The sequence below is a fragment of the Nelumbo lutea genome, chromosome 2 (genome assembly GCF_056320005.1).
Source record: "Nelumbo lutea isolate HS-2025 chromosome 2, American lotus-T2T, whole genome shotgun sequence".
NCBI lineage: Eukaryota > Viridiplantae > Streptophyta > Magnoliopsida > Proteales > Nelumbonaceae > Nelumbo > Nelumbo lutea.
This window is the reverse complement of record NC_142685.1, coordinates 90,434,251-90,452,593: the sequence shown is the minus strand read 5'-3', so window position 1 is coordinate 90,452,593 and position 18,343 is coordinate 90,434,251. Positions and strand designations below refer to the sequence as shown.

General features: G+C 34.6%; 1 protein-coding gene across 3 annotated transcripts; it reads right to left on the bottom strand.

Annotated features, from left to right (window-relative positions):
• Positions 1–15,703: 15,703 nt before the first annotated feature.
• On the bottom strand, positions 15,704–17,558 carry LOC148871799 (two-component response regulator ARR9-like). 3 transcript variants are annotated; one of them, XM_088974024.1, is made up of 5 exons: positions 17,013–17,558; positions 16,762–16,865; positions 16,597–16,674; positions 16,411–16,481; positions 15,704–16,245 (listed from the first exon to the last, which is right to left on the bottom strand). In XM_088974024.1, the coding sequence occupies exons 1-5, from the start codon at positions 17,113–17,115 to the stop codon at positions 15,972–15,974; spliced, it is 630 nt and encodes a 209-aa protein (XP_088830150.1). In that variant the 5' UTR covers positions 17,116–17,558; the 3' UTR covers positions 15,704–15,971. The 3 variants fall into 3 exon arrangements, with proteins under 3 accessions (XP_088830150.1, XP_088830151.1, XP_088830152.1); XM_088974025.1 differs by having other exon boundaries at positions 16,762–16,862; positions 17,013–17,551; XM_088974026.1 differs by having other exon boundaries at positions 16,597–16,862; positions 17,013–17,273.
• Positions 17,559–18,343: the final 785 nt, after the last annotated feature.

Here is an 18,343-nt window from a genome sequence, read left to right as displayed (position 1 = left end):
GAAATTGTTCTTGATGAGGAAAGCTCGAGAGTAGTGGGAGATGTCCCACAGGTTCCAGATAACACCCAACATAAAAGATCTATGCGGGTTTCTAGGCCTCTAGTTCATTACGGCTATGATCAAGAAAGTTACTTGATGGAAGCCATGATTAGTGAGGAAGATCTCCTAACTTATATGGAAGCTATGTTGGACATAAATTCCTTGAAGTGGGTAGATGCCATGAGAGCCGAGATGGACTCAATGGAAACCAATGGAATCTGGACTCTCATAGTTCCACCCCCTAGGGTGAAAGCAATTGGCTGCAAATGGATTTACAAGAGGAAAAAGGGCCCCGATAGGAAGGTTGAGACCTATAAATCTCGTCTTGTAGCGAATGGGTACACTTAAAAAGAGGGAACTGATTATGAAGAAACCTTTTCGCTGGTTGCCATGCTTAAATCCTTACAGATCCTGCTAGTTGTAGCAGCACACTATGATTATGAGATTTGGCAAATAAATGTCAAAACTGCATTCCTAAATGGAGATCTTACTGAAGATATCTACATACAACAACCGCAAGGTTTTATTGTTGTGGGTCAAGAGCACATGGTGTGTAAGCTTAATCGATCCATATATGGACTTAAGTAAGCTTCAAGAAGTTGTAACATTCGATTTGACTCTACCATCAAACAATTTGACTTTGAGTAGAATCCAAAAGAGCCTTGTATTTATAGGAAAGCAGTGGGAGATAAGGTTATGTTCTTGGTTCTGTATGTACACAACATTCTGCTCATTGAGAATGATGTAGGAATGTTGACTATGGTAAAGGTATGACTTTCAAAGCAATTCTCCATGAAAGATCTTAGAAAAACTTCCTATATTGTGGGATTTTGACTCTAGAGATAAATAAAAAAGGATAATAGGATTATCCTAGTCTACTTACATTGACAAGATTGTCAAAAGATACAACATGGAGTGATGATAGTAGAATTTATCATATTTTTATCCCCAATTATTCTGTCTTTTATATTGAATTAGAACCTAATTGGACTCATATTTCTGTTCATGGCATGAAAGAAAGCATCAGGAGCAAAGAAAGACAAATCGGATGATTTTTCACAGTTTCAATACCGTTCAGTAATCTGGGCCTAACTCGCGTATCTAAATCCGATTGGGCCGATTCAAGACTCACTGGAAATATAAGAGAAAAAGCCACAACTTTTATGTTTTGGAATTTCATAGATTCGGCATGTATCGAAGCCAAATCTGAGCCCAAAGTCGCAAAAAATTCGTAGGAAGGCCCAATCCGCAGTTGAAGCCCAACTTGTAGAAAAGCCTAACAGTAGCCCAATTCGTAGAGGATGTCTAATACGAATCCAAGAACAAAAAACTGAGAAAAATCCTTCCAGATCTAAATTCTTGATGTAATCTTAGAAAGATAAAAGGATTGAGTTCATTAGATAAAGAGATAAGAGTAGAATTAGAATAGGACTTTCTATTCTTGTAAAATAAACTTCAAGAGGAAGTAGGAGACCACCCCCTCCCCTTAAGCTATATAAAGGAGGGGAAGGACCAGCTTTAGGCATCACTGAATCATTCAATTTCTGATTTGAATCAAGAAGCAAGGAGCAATCAGTCAAGAAAGGTTCAAGAAAGGTTCAAGAATTCAAGAAACTTCAAGAAGAAGGTGGAGGCAAGAAGAGGAGATCTCAGCACCATGGGCGAATTCAAGAGTTCGCTTTAATTCTTACATCATGAACTGATTTGTTTCTTGCTAGGGCTATGGAAAGCCTAACCATGCTAATGAATATATTTTTATCTTCTTGATTTATCTAAGATTGTGATTTCCATATAGTCTATGAATTATTGTGCTTATTGCAATTAAGAGCTTGGTCACCTCTTAATTGATTTGGGTTATGTGAATGAATTGAGAAAGGAATTCACATAATTGACAGAATAATTCATAGTGTGAATTGAATGGTATATAGAGATATATATACATGATTCATCTGAATTTAATGGTTTTCTTGGACTTAATGCACTTCCATCTTGAGAGCTTTACTCGAGAGATCGAAGGGTTACCTGATGGGCGTAGGTTTATTATATCTCGAGGGAGAATACTAAATAAATTTGGGAAAATCTCAGCTTATGGGAATGGCAATTAGTCTTGAATAATCAGACCCATCAATATTCATTACATTGGTTAGGTGGACCAAAAGTCCTAGCGATTTCACCATTTGCATATTCGATTAGTGATCACCATTGTTTTTATTTTCTTGTTCCAATTTTATTTTCAGTAGTTCTTGCTAAATCTTGATTTTTGATTGTCCAAATAATTAGGGAAAACTATGATTCTAATACTTATTTTGTTAAATCCCCATGGGAACGATATTATTATACTACTTGATAACTAGTGCACTTGCTAGGGTTATATATTTATAGTTATCAAGTTTTTGGCACCGTTGTCGGGGATTTAATCCTAAAATAATATTAGAATTTGTTAACCTTGATTAATTTGGACCTTTTATTTTTGTTTTTATTTTCTTTTTATTTTTGTTTATTTGTTCGAATTCTTGTTGATTCAGATGTATTAGTGCATGACACACACTAGAAGAGAATGACTAGCAAGATTTGATCCTGAAATAGAAAGAACCCTTCTTTATTTAAAGAGATGCTTAGGGAGTATCCTCACCATGGAATACCAGTTTGGTATCAAAATTAGACCTTTTATAATGGCATTACCCCCCTAATCAATCTATTATTGATGCAGCCGCAGGTGGCACTATCATGAGAAGAACACCAGAGGAAGCCTATGACCTAATAGAGGAGATGGTGTCAGACAGCTACCAGTGGAGCAATGATCGAACTAATCAGAGGGAAGTACACCACATTGATTCCTTTGCATCCCTATCTGCACAAATTGCCAACCTAAATAAGAGACTGGATAATTTTAGTATTGCAGCCATGAATACACCATCTAGCATCTCATGCGATTTATGTGGTCAAATAGGACATACTAATTCTGATTGTCAATTAAATAGTCCTTTTATTTCCCATGAGAATGCTAATCTTATCTCTCATGCTGGCAAGTCAAACTTCAACCCATACTCCAATACATACAACCCAGGGTGGAGGAATTACCCAAACTTTTCATGGATTAACAATCAACAAAAGGCACCCATGGGTTTCCAACCACAACCGCCCCCACAAGAAAAAAAGAACAATTTGGAGAAAATGATCTCTAAGTTCATTAATGCCACTAAAGCAAGGTTCCAAAGCCATGAAGCATCGATTAAGAACTTAGAAGTTCAAGTGGGGCAGATTGTGCATATGTTGTCAGAAAGAAAAGAGGAACGGCTGCCCAGCAATACGGAGAAGAATGCAAAAGAGCAAGTAAGTGTTGTAGCTTTAGGAAGCGGGAAGACAATTGGTGAGACCCAGAAGGATGATAAGGAAGCTGATGTGGCCGATCTGCAAAAGGAGATCATAGGGAGTACACCTAAACTGAGTTTAGATGCTATTAAACTTCCTTTCCCTTACTCTGAAAGAGTTTTGAAAGATAACTTGGATGAGGAAGTTAAGAAGGTTCTGAACTATTTGGAGCACAGTCAAGAAGGACAAGGTAATGCTCATTATATTATGTTGTTGATTTTAAATAAGAGACTGTTACTCTCTGTTTTGCAGGCCCATGTTCCATATTTAAACCCACCCATGATGGATGGAAGGGGAGCACACCAAAAGCTGAAACCACGAGACTTAGAGGATCTTATTCATGATAGGGAAGTTTGTTTTGTTTTTCTTTTACTTTTTTACATTTCTAGTTTAGTTTTGCTGCCCTTTCTTTACATTTAACCTCACATTGGGGACAATGTAAGTTTTAAGTGTGGAAGGGGATTTAGGATTTAGGATTTAGGTTAGAATTTTTTTGATTTAGGTCATTTTTTTTATGATTCATACAAAAAAAAAAATCAAAACCTCAACTCTTTTGAAATCAATTGAAACAATGTTCTAAGAAAACTTTTGTGAACCTAGTAATGAGGTACGCTCAAGGGGTACGTGACTTATCTAAAACCATTTCCAGTTAAGCTAGTCCTAAATTCAGGTTTAAATAAATGGGATAGTTGTTTTACCATTGCTACAATTGATAGGATGAAGCATAAAATGCACCTACCAACCAAGTAATTCAATGGTAGGATGGAGCATAAAATGCACCTACCAACCAAGCAATTCAATAGTAGGATGGAGTATAAAATGCACCTACTATCTAGAAAATTCAATAGTAGGACAGAGCATAAAATGCACCTACTGGCTGAGTGATACAAAAGTGAGACGGAGCATAAAATGCACTCACTCCAAAAAAAAAAAAAAAGAGAGGTTTTTCTTGATTTACTACCTGGTTTGCAGTAGCAAGAATTGGATTGGCTGATAGATGAGTTGAGTATAACTTGGTTGTGTTGATTTAACGGTTTGCAATAATTAACCTAGAATATTTGTAGAGAAAGAGGAAGGAAAGTTGAGATTAAAAATCGGTAGGAAAGTTAGTTTTTTCTTGCTTTATTTCTTGCTTGAGTTTTGTCTTGCCCGAGGACGGGCAAGAGTTTAAATGTGGGGGATTTGATGAGAGTAGAATTTATCATATTTTTATCCCCAATTATTCTATCTTTTATACTGAATTAGCACCTAATTTGACTCATATTTCTGTTCAAGGCATGAAAGAAAGCATCAGGAGCAAAGAAAGACAAATCGGATAATTTTTCACAATTTCGGCACTATTCAGTAATTTGGGCTTAACTTGCGTATCCGAACTCCGATTGGGCCGATTCAAGACTCACTAGAAAGATAAGAGAAAAAGCCACGACTTTTATGTTTTGGGCTTTCACAGATTTGGCATGCATCGAAGTCAAATCTGGGCCCAAAGTCGCAAAAAATTCGTAGGAAGGCCCAATTCGCAGCTGAAGCCCAACTTGTAGAAAAGCCTAGCAGTAGCCCAATTCGTAGAGGAGGTCTAATACGAATCCAAGAACAAAAAACTGAGAAGAGTCCTTCCAAATCTAAATTCTTGATGTAATCTTAGAAAGATAAAAGGATTGAGTTCATTAGATAAAGAGATAAGAGTAGAATTAGAATAAGACTTTCTATTCTTGTAAAATAAACTTCAAGAGGAAGTAAGAGACCACCCCCTCCCCTTAAGCTATATAAAGGAGGGGAAGGACCAGCTTTAGGCATCACTGAATCATTCAATTTCTGATTTGAATCAAGAAGCAAGGAGCAATCAGTCAAAAAAGGTTCAAGAAAGGTTCAAAAATTCAAGAAATTTCAAGAAGAAGGTGGCGGCAAGAAGAGGAGATCTCAGCACCATGGGCGAATTCAAGAGTTATTTCTTCCCCTTTGTTTGCTTTAATTCTTACATCATGAACTGATTTGTTTCTTGCTAGGGCTATGGAAAGTCTAACCATGCTAATGAATATATTTTTTATCTTCTTGATTTATCTAAGATTGTGATTTCCATATAGTCTATGAATTATTGTGCTTATTGCAATTAAGAGCTTGGTCACCTCTTAATTGATTTGGGTTATGTGAATGAATTGAGAAAGGAATTCACATAATTGACAAAATAATTCATAGTGTGAATTGAATGGTATATAGAGATATATATATATACATGATTCATCTGAATTTAATAGTTTTCTTGGACTTAATGCACTTCCATCTTGAGAGCTTTACTCGAGAGATCAAAGGGTTACCTGATGGGCGTAGGTTTAGTATATCTCGAGAGAGAATATTAAATAAATTTAAAAAAATCTCAGCTTATGGGAATGACAATTAGTCTTGAATAATCAGACCCATCAATATTCATTACATTGGTTAGGTGGACCAAAAGTCCTAGCGATTTCATCATTTGCATATTCAATTAGTGATCACCCTTGTTTTTATTTTCTTTGTTCCAATTTTATTTTCAGTAGTTCTTGCTAAATCCTGATTTTTTATTGTCCAAATAATTAGGGAAAACTATGATTCTAATACTTATTTTGTTAAATCCCCGTGGGAATGATATTATTATACTATTTGATAATTAATGCACTTGCTAGGGTTATATATTTATAGCTATCAAGAGAACTCCAAGAAGGGATTTATCCCTTTCAGGCACGGAGTCACTCTTTCCAAGGGTATGTCTCCCAAGATTCTTGAAGAGATTGGGGGCATGAAAGAAATTACCTATGCCTCAGCCATAGGAAGCATTATGTATGTCATGTTGTGCACTCAGCTAGACATAGCTCAAACCGTGAGTGTGGTAAGTAGATACCAATCAAGCCTAGGATCGGAGCACTGGACTGCTGTAAAGAACATACACAAATACCTTTGGAGGACAAAAGAGTTTTGTTTGGTATTCGATTGTAGTTTAATAAGATCCTAGGGTATATTGATGCTGACTTTCAATCAGACTTAGATGATAGAAAGTCTACATTTGGTTATATATTTATGATGGGGTCCTATGTAGTAAGAAAAATAGTCCACAACCTAGGCCATGCACATTGTCGTAAGTGAGGCTGCTTAATGAATGAAGTTGTTCATCCTAGAATTTGGAATCCTACCATATCACCCATTCCACTATTGTGTGACAACACTAGATCTGTGGGAGATTATTGGTAGAGAGGATTTCCACATTCAGAAGGTAGCATCAGCGAAAAATGTGGCAAACCCATTGACTAAGCCACTAACACAGAAAGTGTTTGAGAAACACATGGACAGTATGGGACTGAGGCTTGTACCAAATTGGACCTAAGTGCAAGTGGGAACTGTTAGACAGTGTATGCCCTTAGCTCCAATCAGATTGATGTACATATGCATTTATTGTAAATGAACAAACGTACACAATTGATTTATGTTATATTTGGTATGTTTCTATAAAATTACCCTTAAACTGCATACTTATTGCCAAACAAGTTGAGGTAGTTTGTCTTAGTTGCCAGGGTTAGACCCAAAGCACATGTAGTGTGTGTTTGTTTAAAACACTAAACCCGGATCATTTTTCAGTTATGCCTTGGACCTTGGAGATTGGTGGAAAAAATTGGAAAATTACACCTAACCCCTAAACTCGATTATGATACTGCACTGGGTGTCAGATTGGATTGCCTTTGATATGCCAATCAGTGAGATCCTTAGAGGGGGTCGAAACCTAGGTATGTTGGGGCAGTCTAAGAATTCACTCGAGTAGGTGATCATAGTGACAGGATCAACCCCTTTGTCGGACAAAGTGAATGATCAGGGATTGCACTCTCTCTGATGGAAACCAAAACTGTCAGTAATCGATTTCAAACTTGTTTGAGATTTGTTTTGCAAAATATATTTATATGAATATATATATATATATATATATATATATATATATATATATATATTATGTTTTAAGAAAAGCTTTACAAAAGATTTTAATTCCCGGGATCCATCCGAGTAGAGAGTACAACACTATACCTTGCAGCCGAGGGAGAAGTCATCTCTTGTCGGGCAATGTTTGACCATTAAGGGCTAAGAGGTTAAGTGTAAGACCATTTAGGGCTTTTATACCTGATGGGCTATATCTCACTTAAGTCCATTGTCTTTGGGCCTTCATGGGATGGTTGGACCCTAGGACCATTTAGTGTAAATGTTGGGCCCATTAAGAGCCCATAGTGATGGACTCTGGGGTTCACTATATCAGTAGTGAATTCGGCCATGCTTTGTCACAAAAGTTAAGATAAAACCATGTGGTTTTTGTGAAGTCAATGTTAGGGTATAAAGAAAGCCAAGTTAGCCAACAATTAATAAGAGACATAAGCCACATTCTTAATGGGCCTAAAGCCCAAAGGTTAATTGGATTAATCAAGGTGTCACATGATTGCTCTGTCATGTGACATGGACGAATTTGGGTATGGATATGGGTTTGGATCAATAGATAGGATAATAGAATAAGTCTCATCCACTTAAAGAGTCCAGATCCAAATAAATATTTGGATTAGGAAACTTCTAATTGGATTAGGTGAGTTGTTCTTTAAGGTTTATAAATAGGAGAGGGCGAATTGCTCCAGATTACACACACTGCTCTCAATTCTCCCTCTCTCCTTTTGTTCTTGCCGCCACACATACCCAATTCGATTCTCCACTTCTTGGATTGATAGAGATCAGTTCCTCTCTCTGATTTTGCAAGAAAATCATATCAGATTTCGTGCTCACCTCCTTGCTCGATCCAAGCTGTTGGATTGCAGTTCTTGCTAAAGGACTACATTGTTGAACCTGCTTCATCTCAAGCTATGCCATCTTCAATGGAAGTGGGTTTTGGTACCCTCTTTGGGCGTGAACACCTACTTTTGAAACTACACGTGTGGATTCTATATTAGGTATTTCTCTTCATTTTTTTTTGTTTCAGATCTGGTCCGGTTTGGTGCAAGAATGATCATTAAAAATGCAGTTTTTCTAAAACTAGGAATACGATTCCTGGAAGGAGGAAAGAAATTTTTGAAAATTTGCCTAACCATCTAGCATGGTTCAGCCATCCATATGATGGATTTCGCTTCCCTTCAATAGATTATCACTAATTCCTATTTATCCTCTCCCCCACTTTTACCTAAATTATCTCCTAAGTTATCTTTAATTCATATTTATCGTCTCCCCGACTTTTTTATCTCTATCTATTTAAAGAAAGTTTTGAATTAACAAATTCAATAATTATTTAAATATCATAATAAAATTATGTAATAACTTTAAAATATTTATTAAAAAGACAAAAAATTATAATTATAATAGAATTAATGATATTCATATTATTCATAATTTTATATTTTATAAAATTCATCACGCAATTATATACTAACAATATAAATTATAATTTTACTGATTATTCAATTTATTCAAATGATAAAAATTTAACATTAAAAAAGGAAATAGTATTTAAATATTTCACTAACTAAATGCCTTAAATGAAAAAAATACTAAAAATAGTTATATAATTATGTAACAAAATATTTAACATCATGTATTAACTTTAAAATAAATAAATTTCACGAAACAAAAAAAAATTAAACATTTTACATATTATTTCAAAATTTCAATAACTAAATATTTTAAATAACAAAATATATAACATAACTAAATTTTAAATAGTTAAAATAGATAAATTAGGTAAAAAATTTAAAAATTTTTAAAAATTTTTTGAAAGTATAAAAAGCATAATAATAGATCTCATAACATTCAAATATAATTTAATACTTTACAAAATTAATAACAAAATTCTGTAATAATAGTATAAATTATAATTTTATGGATTATTAAATTATATAAATAATTAATATTTTAAAATTTTAAATAATGATATAATTTAAATAACTAATTAATATTGTAAACTAATTTCACTTATATCAATTAATAATTCTAAAAAATAACTTTCAAAAAACTAATATTTATTAATAATAATTTTAAAATCTTAATATATATTTTTTATATATTTATATATTACTAAAATTAATTTTTATTGTATTTTTAGTAAGTATTTAATGTTTTTTGTGATAAATATATTTTCAATAATATATATAAAAATTTATTTTTGTTTTTTATTTAGCAGAAAATTTATTTTTTTTATTGTATTTTCGTTATAAATTTCCTTTTAGTAATTATGTATTTTTTTTATAATTTATCGATTAATATTTATTAGAGATTAAACTATTATTTGATATTACATTATTTATTGGCTAATTTAATATATTTTCATTATTTATTATAATGCTTTAATTATAATTATTATATTTTTATTAGTTATTTATTGTATTTCCATTATAAATTTATTTTCAATAATTATCGGAGATTAAACTATTGTTATTTATTAGAGATTAGACTATTAATTTAGCTGAAATTAGGAGTATTCATGGGTTGGTTCGATTCAGTTGCAAGTTGTTTCACAAACCAAATTGACATAGTCAAGTTGAGGAGTCGGTCACCCGAAACTGACTGACCAACTCGGGTTGTATCAGTTTGGCTTGATTTTCAGTTTGGTCGGTCAGTTAATTTAAAAAATTAAATTTAATTTAAAAATTATAGTGTCTTATCAAAAAAATAAATTTATGATATAAAATATTTTAGACTATGGAATATTGGAATTTTCTATTTTTCATGTATTAAAAAATATATTTAAAATATAACATATTAATATATATCTATGGTCAAGTTAGTTCAGTTCTATTGATTTACAATGGCCAAATTGAAACTGATCTAACATGGTCATGTTAGGAAATTGTTGAATCAAAAGTGATCGAAAAAAATTTGAAACTAATCCACTCGGGTCGAGTTAGGTTGTGCTGGTCGGTTTCATAGGTTTGATGAACAACCCTAACTGAAATTAATTATTGTTATTTTTGTATTGTAAAAATTTATTAAAAGTAGCATATAAAATATAAATAATTATTAATCATTTAAAAGTTAAAATATAAAACAATTGTATACCCTTATGTGTTTCTATTATTTAGCTATTAACAAAGCCCATTCATTGCATGGGTCCTGCTAGTATATATATATATATATGACAAAGCTATGGAGCTTTAGAAGTTGCTAATGCAAATACATACATACATATATAAATGGATAAAGATGCAAGTATACATGAAAAGATATAAATATGTTATAATATTTGTATAGACATGTTAAGTTGGAATATGCCAAGGCTTCGACTCTTAGTGAACTTGAAGTAAGTCAAGTTTAGATTTTTTTTCAAGCCTAATTCTAACTAGAATTTAAACCCAACCACCAACCCAATCCAAGCCATCTTTTGAGTTGGGTTGGAATGCTTCTAGATAGTTTGGTGTGAGGTTATTTGTTCAATGCCCTGAAATTTCAATTTAGGGCCTATTCGTTTTTTGGACTTTGAGAGGGGAGAAAGTTTGTCAATGGATTTTGGTTCCCACTGACCAAGATATTCATGTACTTTTTTCAGATGTATGTAGGGTCCACAGAAAATTTAATTTCTTTGGGTGCCACCTGTGTAAGTGTTACCCATCTCTCAAGTGGGTAAGTAACTTTCCCACACGGGGGGAAAGTTGCTAACATTTGGATGGCACACACTTTTCTCTTTTAATAATGGCTTTTTATGACTAAAATGGTCATCATATTATAATAAAAAAATATGGGTAAATGCACTTACCTGTGTAAATATCTCCGAGAAAACACTTATCTGGGTAATTACATTTACCTGGATAAATAACTTCCTAAAAAGCAAATAGGACCTTAGGCTTAGTTTGGAAGAAATATATACGGTACATACATATAAAATAATACAAAATACACGGATTTACACTAGGTATTTTTATTTGTACTCCATCCAAACTGAGCTTTAGTTGCAATGAAACTCATATTTATAACAATAGTTGATCTGAGTTCTTTGTGCTTGGATCCTTGCTTCTATTATTGTAAATATGAATCGCACCCAAATCTTCTCTTAACTCCCTATACCATGATAAAGGAGATCCTCACAGTAATTAAAACCCAAACTCTACATAATTAAATCAATAGATAAAATCAGGTACCAACTCTCTATGGGTGATTGATACAAGCAGTTTTTAAAAAAAGGAAGACTAAAATATGTTACTTAACCAAATCTCTCTTATAATGTAAACTATTGTTAATGTTCTCACCGGATTAGGAACATATGCATGCTGAAAATTGATCATCCACTTGTCTGAAGTTTACAAAATGAAACTTCTTCAACATTAAAGAAAGTTGTTTGGATAAATGCATATGCATTTGCAGTCCAACCCTTCACTTGGTGCAAATTAGTCAATGTTCATTAAAAACAATTCCTGGGAAGAATCTTTAACTAAGCAAGCAGATAAGCTAGATTTGCAGGTGGTTTATCACAGAGACAGACACATAAGATCACTTTATTCTCAATATGCTCTTGAGATAGAATGAATCTCATAAGAAGTGATTGGTTTCCACTTTTCACAGTTAAAGGTGAGTTTCTATTAAGAGTTTTCAATTTGCTCAAGCTAATCTCTATCTCATTGAAATAATTACTTCTTTATTGTAGTAAGTAGATAAGGATAATAAAACTATGACATCCGTCTACTTTTTCTTTGCTTTTGGATAAAAGCTTGTTGAGTTGGTAGGCAAGGATTCAAGCAGGACCACATAGTTTAAAGCTTTTATACTCAAAATTTGAGTTTGGATGTGAACTGTGAAGCCAAGTTTCAAAGCCAATGTTAACTACATTGCTTAGGTATAAAGTTTCTCTCACCATATCTAAACCATTATGACTTGGTTGGATCTCCTTTCATCACCATATCCTTCATCAATCAGCTCAACCAACCTTAACTATATCAATTAGGGTGTAACGAATACGAGAATTTCAACTACATCGGGTTGAGTTAGGATTCGTGCCTTCGGATCCATTCAAAATTTAAGAAATACCCAATCCAACCTGACCCAAGTTTTTTTAGGCCCCATTTGATTGGTAGAAATAGGGGTCTGGAATGGCAATCAGAATGGGCTATTCTGATTCTAATTATTTGAGCGGGTAAAATCGGAATCCCATTCCCATTCCTGCTACAATGACATTCTTCCATTTAAGGAAATGGCTATTCCCTACTTCTCCCTTGAGAATGAAATTCTATTCCTGTTAATTTTAATTTTTGTTTCCATTCCAGTATGAATCAAACAAATTATGGGAATCGATTCTGATTTGGATTTTGAAAGATTTGAATCTGATTCCGATTCCGATTTGTGTCCTATCACAAGGCTGGTCAGCCAATTAATGGACTCAAGGTTCAAAGTATCCAGAAGATATATTTGATAAAAATCGATTCTGATTTGGACTCAAGGCTGGTGTTTTCAAGAAGTCTTTTTTATTAAATAATATATTTATATATATATATATATATAATTAAAATTAAAATTGAAATTAAAAAAAAATAAAAAACACATTAAGGCTATGTTTGATTTGAAGTAAAAGGTAGGAAAAAGAAGAAAAATACAAGAAAACCTATATAAGATTTGTAAAGATTTCTCTATTTTTCTCTTCTCTGCATTTTCCTTCACACCAAACATAGCCAAGTATCGATACACCTTTACCGTATGATACTTTGAACCATCAGTCAGACGTTAATTAGGAATCGACACTTCGACAGGTAAGGCATGTAATTGAGCGGGTGAGTCCAAATTTGGCCCTGATGGGCCTGATCCACACCTGTATTTAGCGGAATTGTCTTCACAAAGATTAATATCTTAAAATATCAAAAAGAAGACCCAAATCCGACAAGAGGGATCTGATCAAAATCTGGACCATGTATATAGAGGGATCTGATCAAAATCTGGACCATGTATGGATCCCACTATATATGTGCATTATGCGCAAGTGGACCAGGTCTGGATCCACTCCTTGGGATCCAGCTAGCTTCTGAACCTTTTATCCCTATTTGGAAGTAGATCTAGATTTGACTGAATCCACTCTAGATTTACCTAGTTTCATCCTTGGGGACAAATTCCTGGTCAGGGATGCAAATGGGTACCGAATTACCTCGACACCTGACATACAAGGCCCCAATTAGTAGGTCTGGGTCCACAAATTTTTAAAATCGGGTTCAACTCGGTCCATAGTTTTAAGATCCGTTTGGAACCAGTTCCAACTCCTAACGCAGTCAGTGAATGCCCGGAAAAACATTATCTAAATCTTGAAATTTATAGGGATTACATTTTTTTTTTCTTTAGGCTGTGTTTGGTTGCAATGCAAATAAATTTGTACTGATGTAAAACTATGGCAATGCAAATGATTTGAGTGTAAATTCCGACTTACTTTTGTTTCACAATTTAGCTTATTTTGTTCGATTGCAATAAAAATAAAATAAATTAAGACATAAAAGAGAATAAATTAAAACCCAAAACAAAATTAAACGAGAATTTGTAGTTTTTTTATTAACACTCTTATGCATTTATACTAGTACAAATAAAATTACACTGCAACCAAACACAGTCTTAGGCTCAGTTTGGAAAGAACACAAATAATAATACAAAGTAAAAAGTTTTATACTCTGCATACCCAATTAGTTTATTGTTATTCAATAGAATTTTGCCAATTCCATATGCCCAATTAATCATTTTTGGTTTTGAATCTAGAACCACGGTTCAAAGCTTCATGTTGCACGATTCAGAGGGGCGAAATACTTAATTTAAAACTTTTTTTTTTTTTGAGAAAATCCATGACACTAGAAAGACATAATATCCGAAATGCTTTGACCAATCATAGTCCTCTGTGAATTTTGATGAAAATTCCTCTGATTAGTTACTACCTGTATGATCCAATGTTCAAAGTATCGATACGTATCGGCCCGTATCAGCCAATACATATCGTTCCTGGACCCCTTCGATACACCCCTAAAGTGGGTGTATCAAGGGTCTGACCGGTTCAGGGGGTAGAGGAATTCTAAACCGACCCCCCTAAACCAGTTTAAAAAAAAATAAAAAGAATTAAAAAAAAGGTATCAATTCGCCCAATACACTCCTACTGCGTATCAAACATATTCGATATTTTGAATCTTGATATGATCCCAATTGATTGATTGTAAATTTTTCGATATCATATCTTTCTGGCATCATAATCGAACCTAACCTTTTTATATGCATACCGTCTTTTTTTTTTGTGATTATTGATCACGTTTTGGGGAAACTCTAGGACTCCACCCCACCCCCATTAAGACTATAAATATGTATGTATGATATTATATTATATCGCATTATATAATATAATATATTATATATGAAAATAAACAAAAAATAGATTTAGGAATGATCGGGGTGGGGTGGGGCAAAATTGAGCTAGCCCCATCCGGGTATCGGGTAGGGTATTTAAGTTCCGGGTCAGAGATGGGGTATGCAAAACTCGGCCCCACCCCGGCTCAATATAACCTTGTATTGAACCACTTTTCTAAAACCCGGGCCACCCGACCTGGACAAAACCCAGAACCGATGCACATATTAGGGTCTACTCTGGATATACATTGATAGGTCATACTTATTAGTTGCTGCCTTGCTGGCTGGATCTTTCATTAGGTGGCAAAGGCTCAAGTGACCTGGTTTACGGTTTACCATCTTGACTGACTCGGTTTGTGAAGTTTTGGTCCAAACCCAATTTTGGTCATACATGAATTTTGTTCGACCAATTCCTACCCACTCAAAATCATGATCATCCAGTTAGATTCCTTGACCGGTTCTTTTGAAGCCATTAGACAGAAATCACAAGTCATGATGGAATTCCTCTTCAATTCTTTACCCTGATGTATATATTTTAAGCAAAACTGGTTCAGAATGAGGTCCAGTCTATTTTCAGCCAACCATTGCTGCCACCATAGGGTCAAAAGACTCAATACTAATTCTCCCAACTCCCAACTCCCCAGTTGCAGGTCACAAGTCTTCTCAGGTTAGTGGAGGAGACTCTCAATCAGTTTATCTCCATGAGAGATGTCTCTGCTTGCTGGTTCAACGATCATAGTTATTTGCATATAATAAACACAAGAACCAGAGAAATTGAGGCCTGTAAGAGATGTGGGATGAAGAATTGAAGGCAAAGTCATCTGATTCAAATTCTGCTCAGAAGTCAAAACCAGTGGAATAAACAGAAAAAACTGGGTTATTTAAAGGGGTCATTGAAGAGACCATTTTGATGAACTCTGAATTGAATCCAAGGCTCCAAGCTCTTCTGCAATTCGGCACATTAAACGCATTGATGATGGTTGCTGCTTCCTTTATTTATTTAAACAAAATTTGAATGGATACTGTTTCTAAAAACAATGTTTACAAGTGTTCCACAGTGATGATGGAACATCATCCCTCACCTCATCTCTCTCCCTCTCTCCGTCTCTTCTCTGAATCTATAAAAATTTTCCCACTGAGCCTGTGTTCTCCAACGTGAAGGGGAAAAGAAAGGAAAACAGAAAACAAAAGACGGGAAAAAAAAGTAGTGGAAAAATATTATTATTTGATCAGACCACTGCCAGACCACTGTATCTTGGCCTTGTCCTCTCAGGTGAAAGGCCTTCTTCAATGGATTTTCTCTTGTTGCTGGGTTGCTGTGGTTGTTGCAGTGGTTGCAATTGTTGCTGTTGTGGTAATTGTGGTGGTGGTGATAGTTGTTGTTGTTGTTGTTGTAGTTTTTGCTCCCTCAACTTCCCTTTCAATAAATGGGGTCGAAGTCTATTCACATCTGATAATTGCACTGGTTTCAGGAGGAATTCCTCTGCTCCTTCTTCCAAGCATCTGATACATCATATACCCAGAAAACAAATTAGGCTTTTCATCTCAAAATTCAATATTATCCTTTTCTTTTTCTAATCTTTATTTTCTTTTTTTGGAAGGGTGAGATGGGTTTAAATTTTGAATCAAATAAGGTGTTAAGAGGAAATATGGGTCTTTGTTTTTTACCTGTTAATCCTTGAAGGTACATTCTCAGAAGACATGATTACAACCGGTATGTCTTTCAGAGATGAAGATTCCTGTAGGTTTGCAGAAAAAAAAATCTTGTAAGTTTCTCTAAAAATAACCCTGAGGTGGAGATGAATCCCAATAAAAGAGAACCATAGGAACAAAGGAGAGAAAGACAAAGTATACCTTGATTTTTTTGAGCAAGTCATAGCCTGTCATTCCGGGCATACAGTAATCTGTAATTATAAGATTTACTTGCATTTCCTGTGAAAGCAAGAAACCAAGATCAACCAAAAGAAACCCAGAAAAGAAAACAGAAAGGTTTCCAGAAATTGAAGACGGGATCATTACATGATGGTTGGAAGGAACAGAAGGTGGGCTTGGGTTTGTTTGGTCATCCTCATGCAAACCCAGAAACTCCAGAGCTTTGCTTCCAGAATCCACTGCGGTAACTGCTACAAACAAGAACAGAAAAAAAAAACGCAGAAACAATAAGAATCAAAACCCAACAGATTCAAATCCAGAAAGAGCAGAATTGACACTAAATTGATCTTCTTTTCTTCTTTCTCTCAAAATCTTGAGTGGGGCGATGATCAACACACCTTGATAGGAAGAATTCTTGAGGAGCCTCTCAATCAACTTCCTGTCTATGAGGCTATCATCAACTGCCAAAACATGAAACTGGGCTTCTGCTGCCATACCCATTTCACTCCTTTTCAAGCTCACTGGGAAGAAGAACAGAATAGAAGAAAAAAGTGAAGCAACAAAGAGACTTTTATAGAACGGTTTTGCTGTGCCGTTGGAATGGTGATAGTGGTGGAGGTGGTGAAGGAATAAAAGAATTTGCAGGAGGGAAAAGAACAACCCAGTTGGGTTGAAATACTACCCACCAAAATCCCACAGCCTAGAAAGCAAGATCCGACCAGATTTCACACCGAATCTCCCGAATTTTCCAAATTGATTTTTGAATTAGATAACAAGCAATGGACCCTCCTTTCCATGTATTTTCCCGTTTTAAAAACAGAAAAAACAATAACAAATCCATGGGTCCTGCTGATTCTTCCGACTTTGTTAACAAACCCCCTTCTTCACATCCACAAGGTTTGTGAAGGTTCTGTTGGGGGTTTCCATTGCTAAAAAAAGAAAACAATTAAAAAATCGAAAATGTTTTGGACTGAAAGCAAAAGCTGGGGTGGGTCCCACCAAAATCCCCCCCATGAGATACTGTGACGTCACCCCTGCTCCTTTTCCTTGGTGAGAAATCATGTGCGTTTACCATATCTTGTGCAGGTGGGGTGGTGCAAAGAGGGGGCAATTTCATTTGATTCCCCCAAGATTTCCCTCCCATGGCCATTTAATGACATCAGTATTGTGCTATTGTAATGTACATGATGCATCTCTATTGTATTCATTCATACATATGCATATGTTTCCTCAAAACCCAAATCAAATCAAACCAAACCAAGCCAAACCAAACATCAAACCAAACCAAGCCAAACCAAACCAAATCACACCAAACACAACAAAACAACCACCCTCCCTATCTCTTCTCCATTTCTTCACTCATGAACACAATTTTGTCCCCCGCAACATTATTAATTTTAGATTCCCAAGTTATCCATGAGAGGAAGAGATATGAAAAATCTCTAGAATAAGGTTTAATGTATTCATACGATTTAAGGGTGCCAATGGACCGGTCTTGGGCTGGACCCCATCTCATCCAGTCTAAAATCAATTTGGACAGATTGGATGGATTAATAAGATACATTGAATTGGACCAATTCAGTCCAAAATATTTATAAGATAAGAATATAAGTGTCAATGGACCGGGTTTAGATTGAAACCAATCTAAATTAAAATGGATTTAAACCGATTGAATGATTGAGCATTAAATTAGACCAATCCAAAAATGGTCCAAAATATTCATTGGATT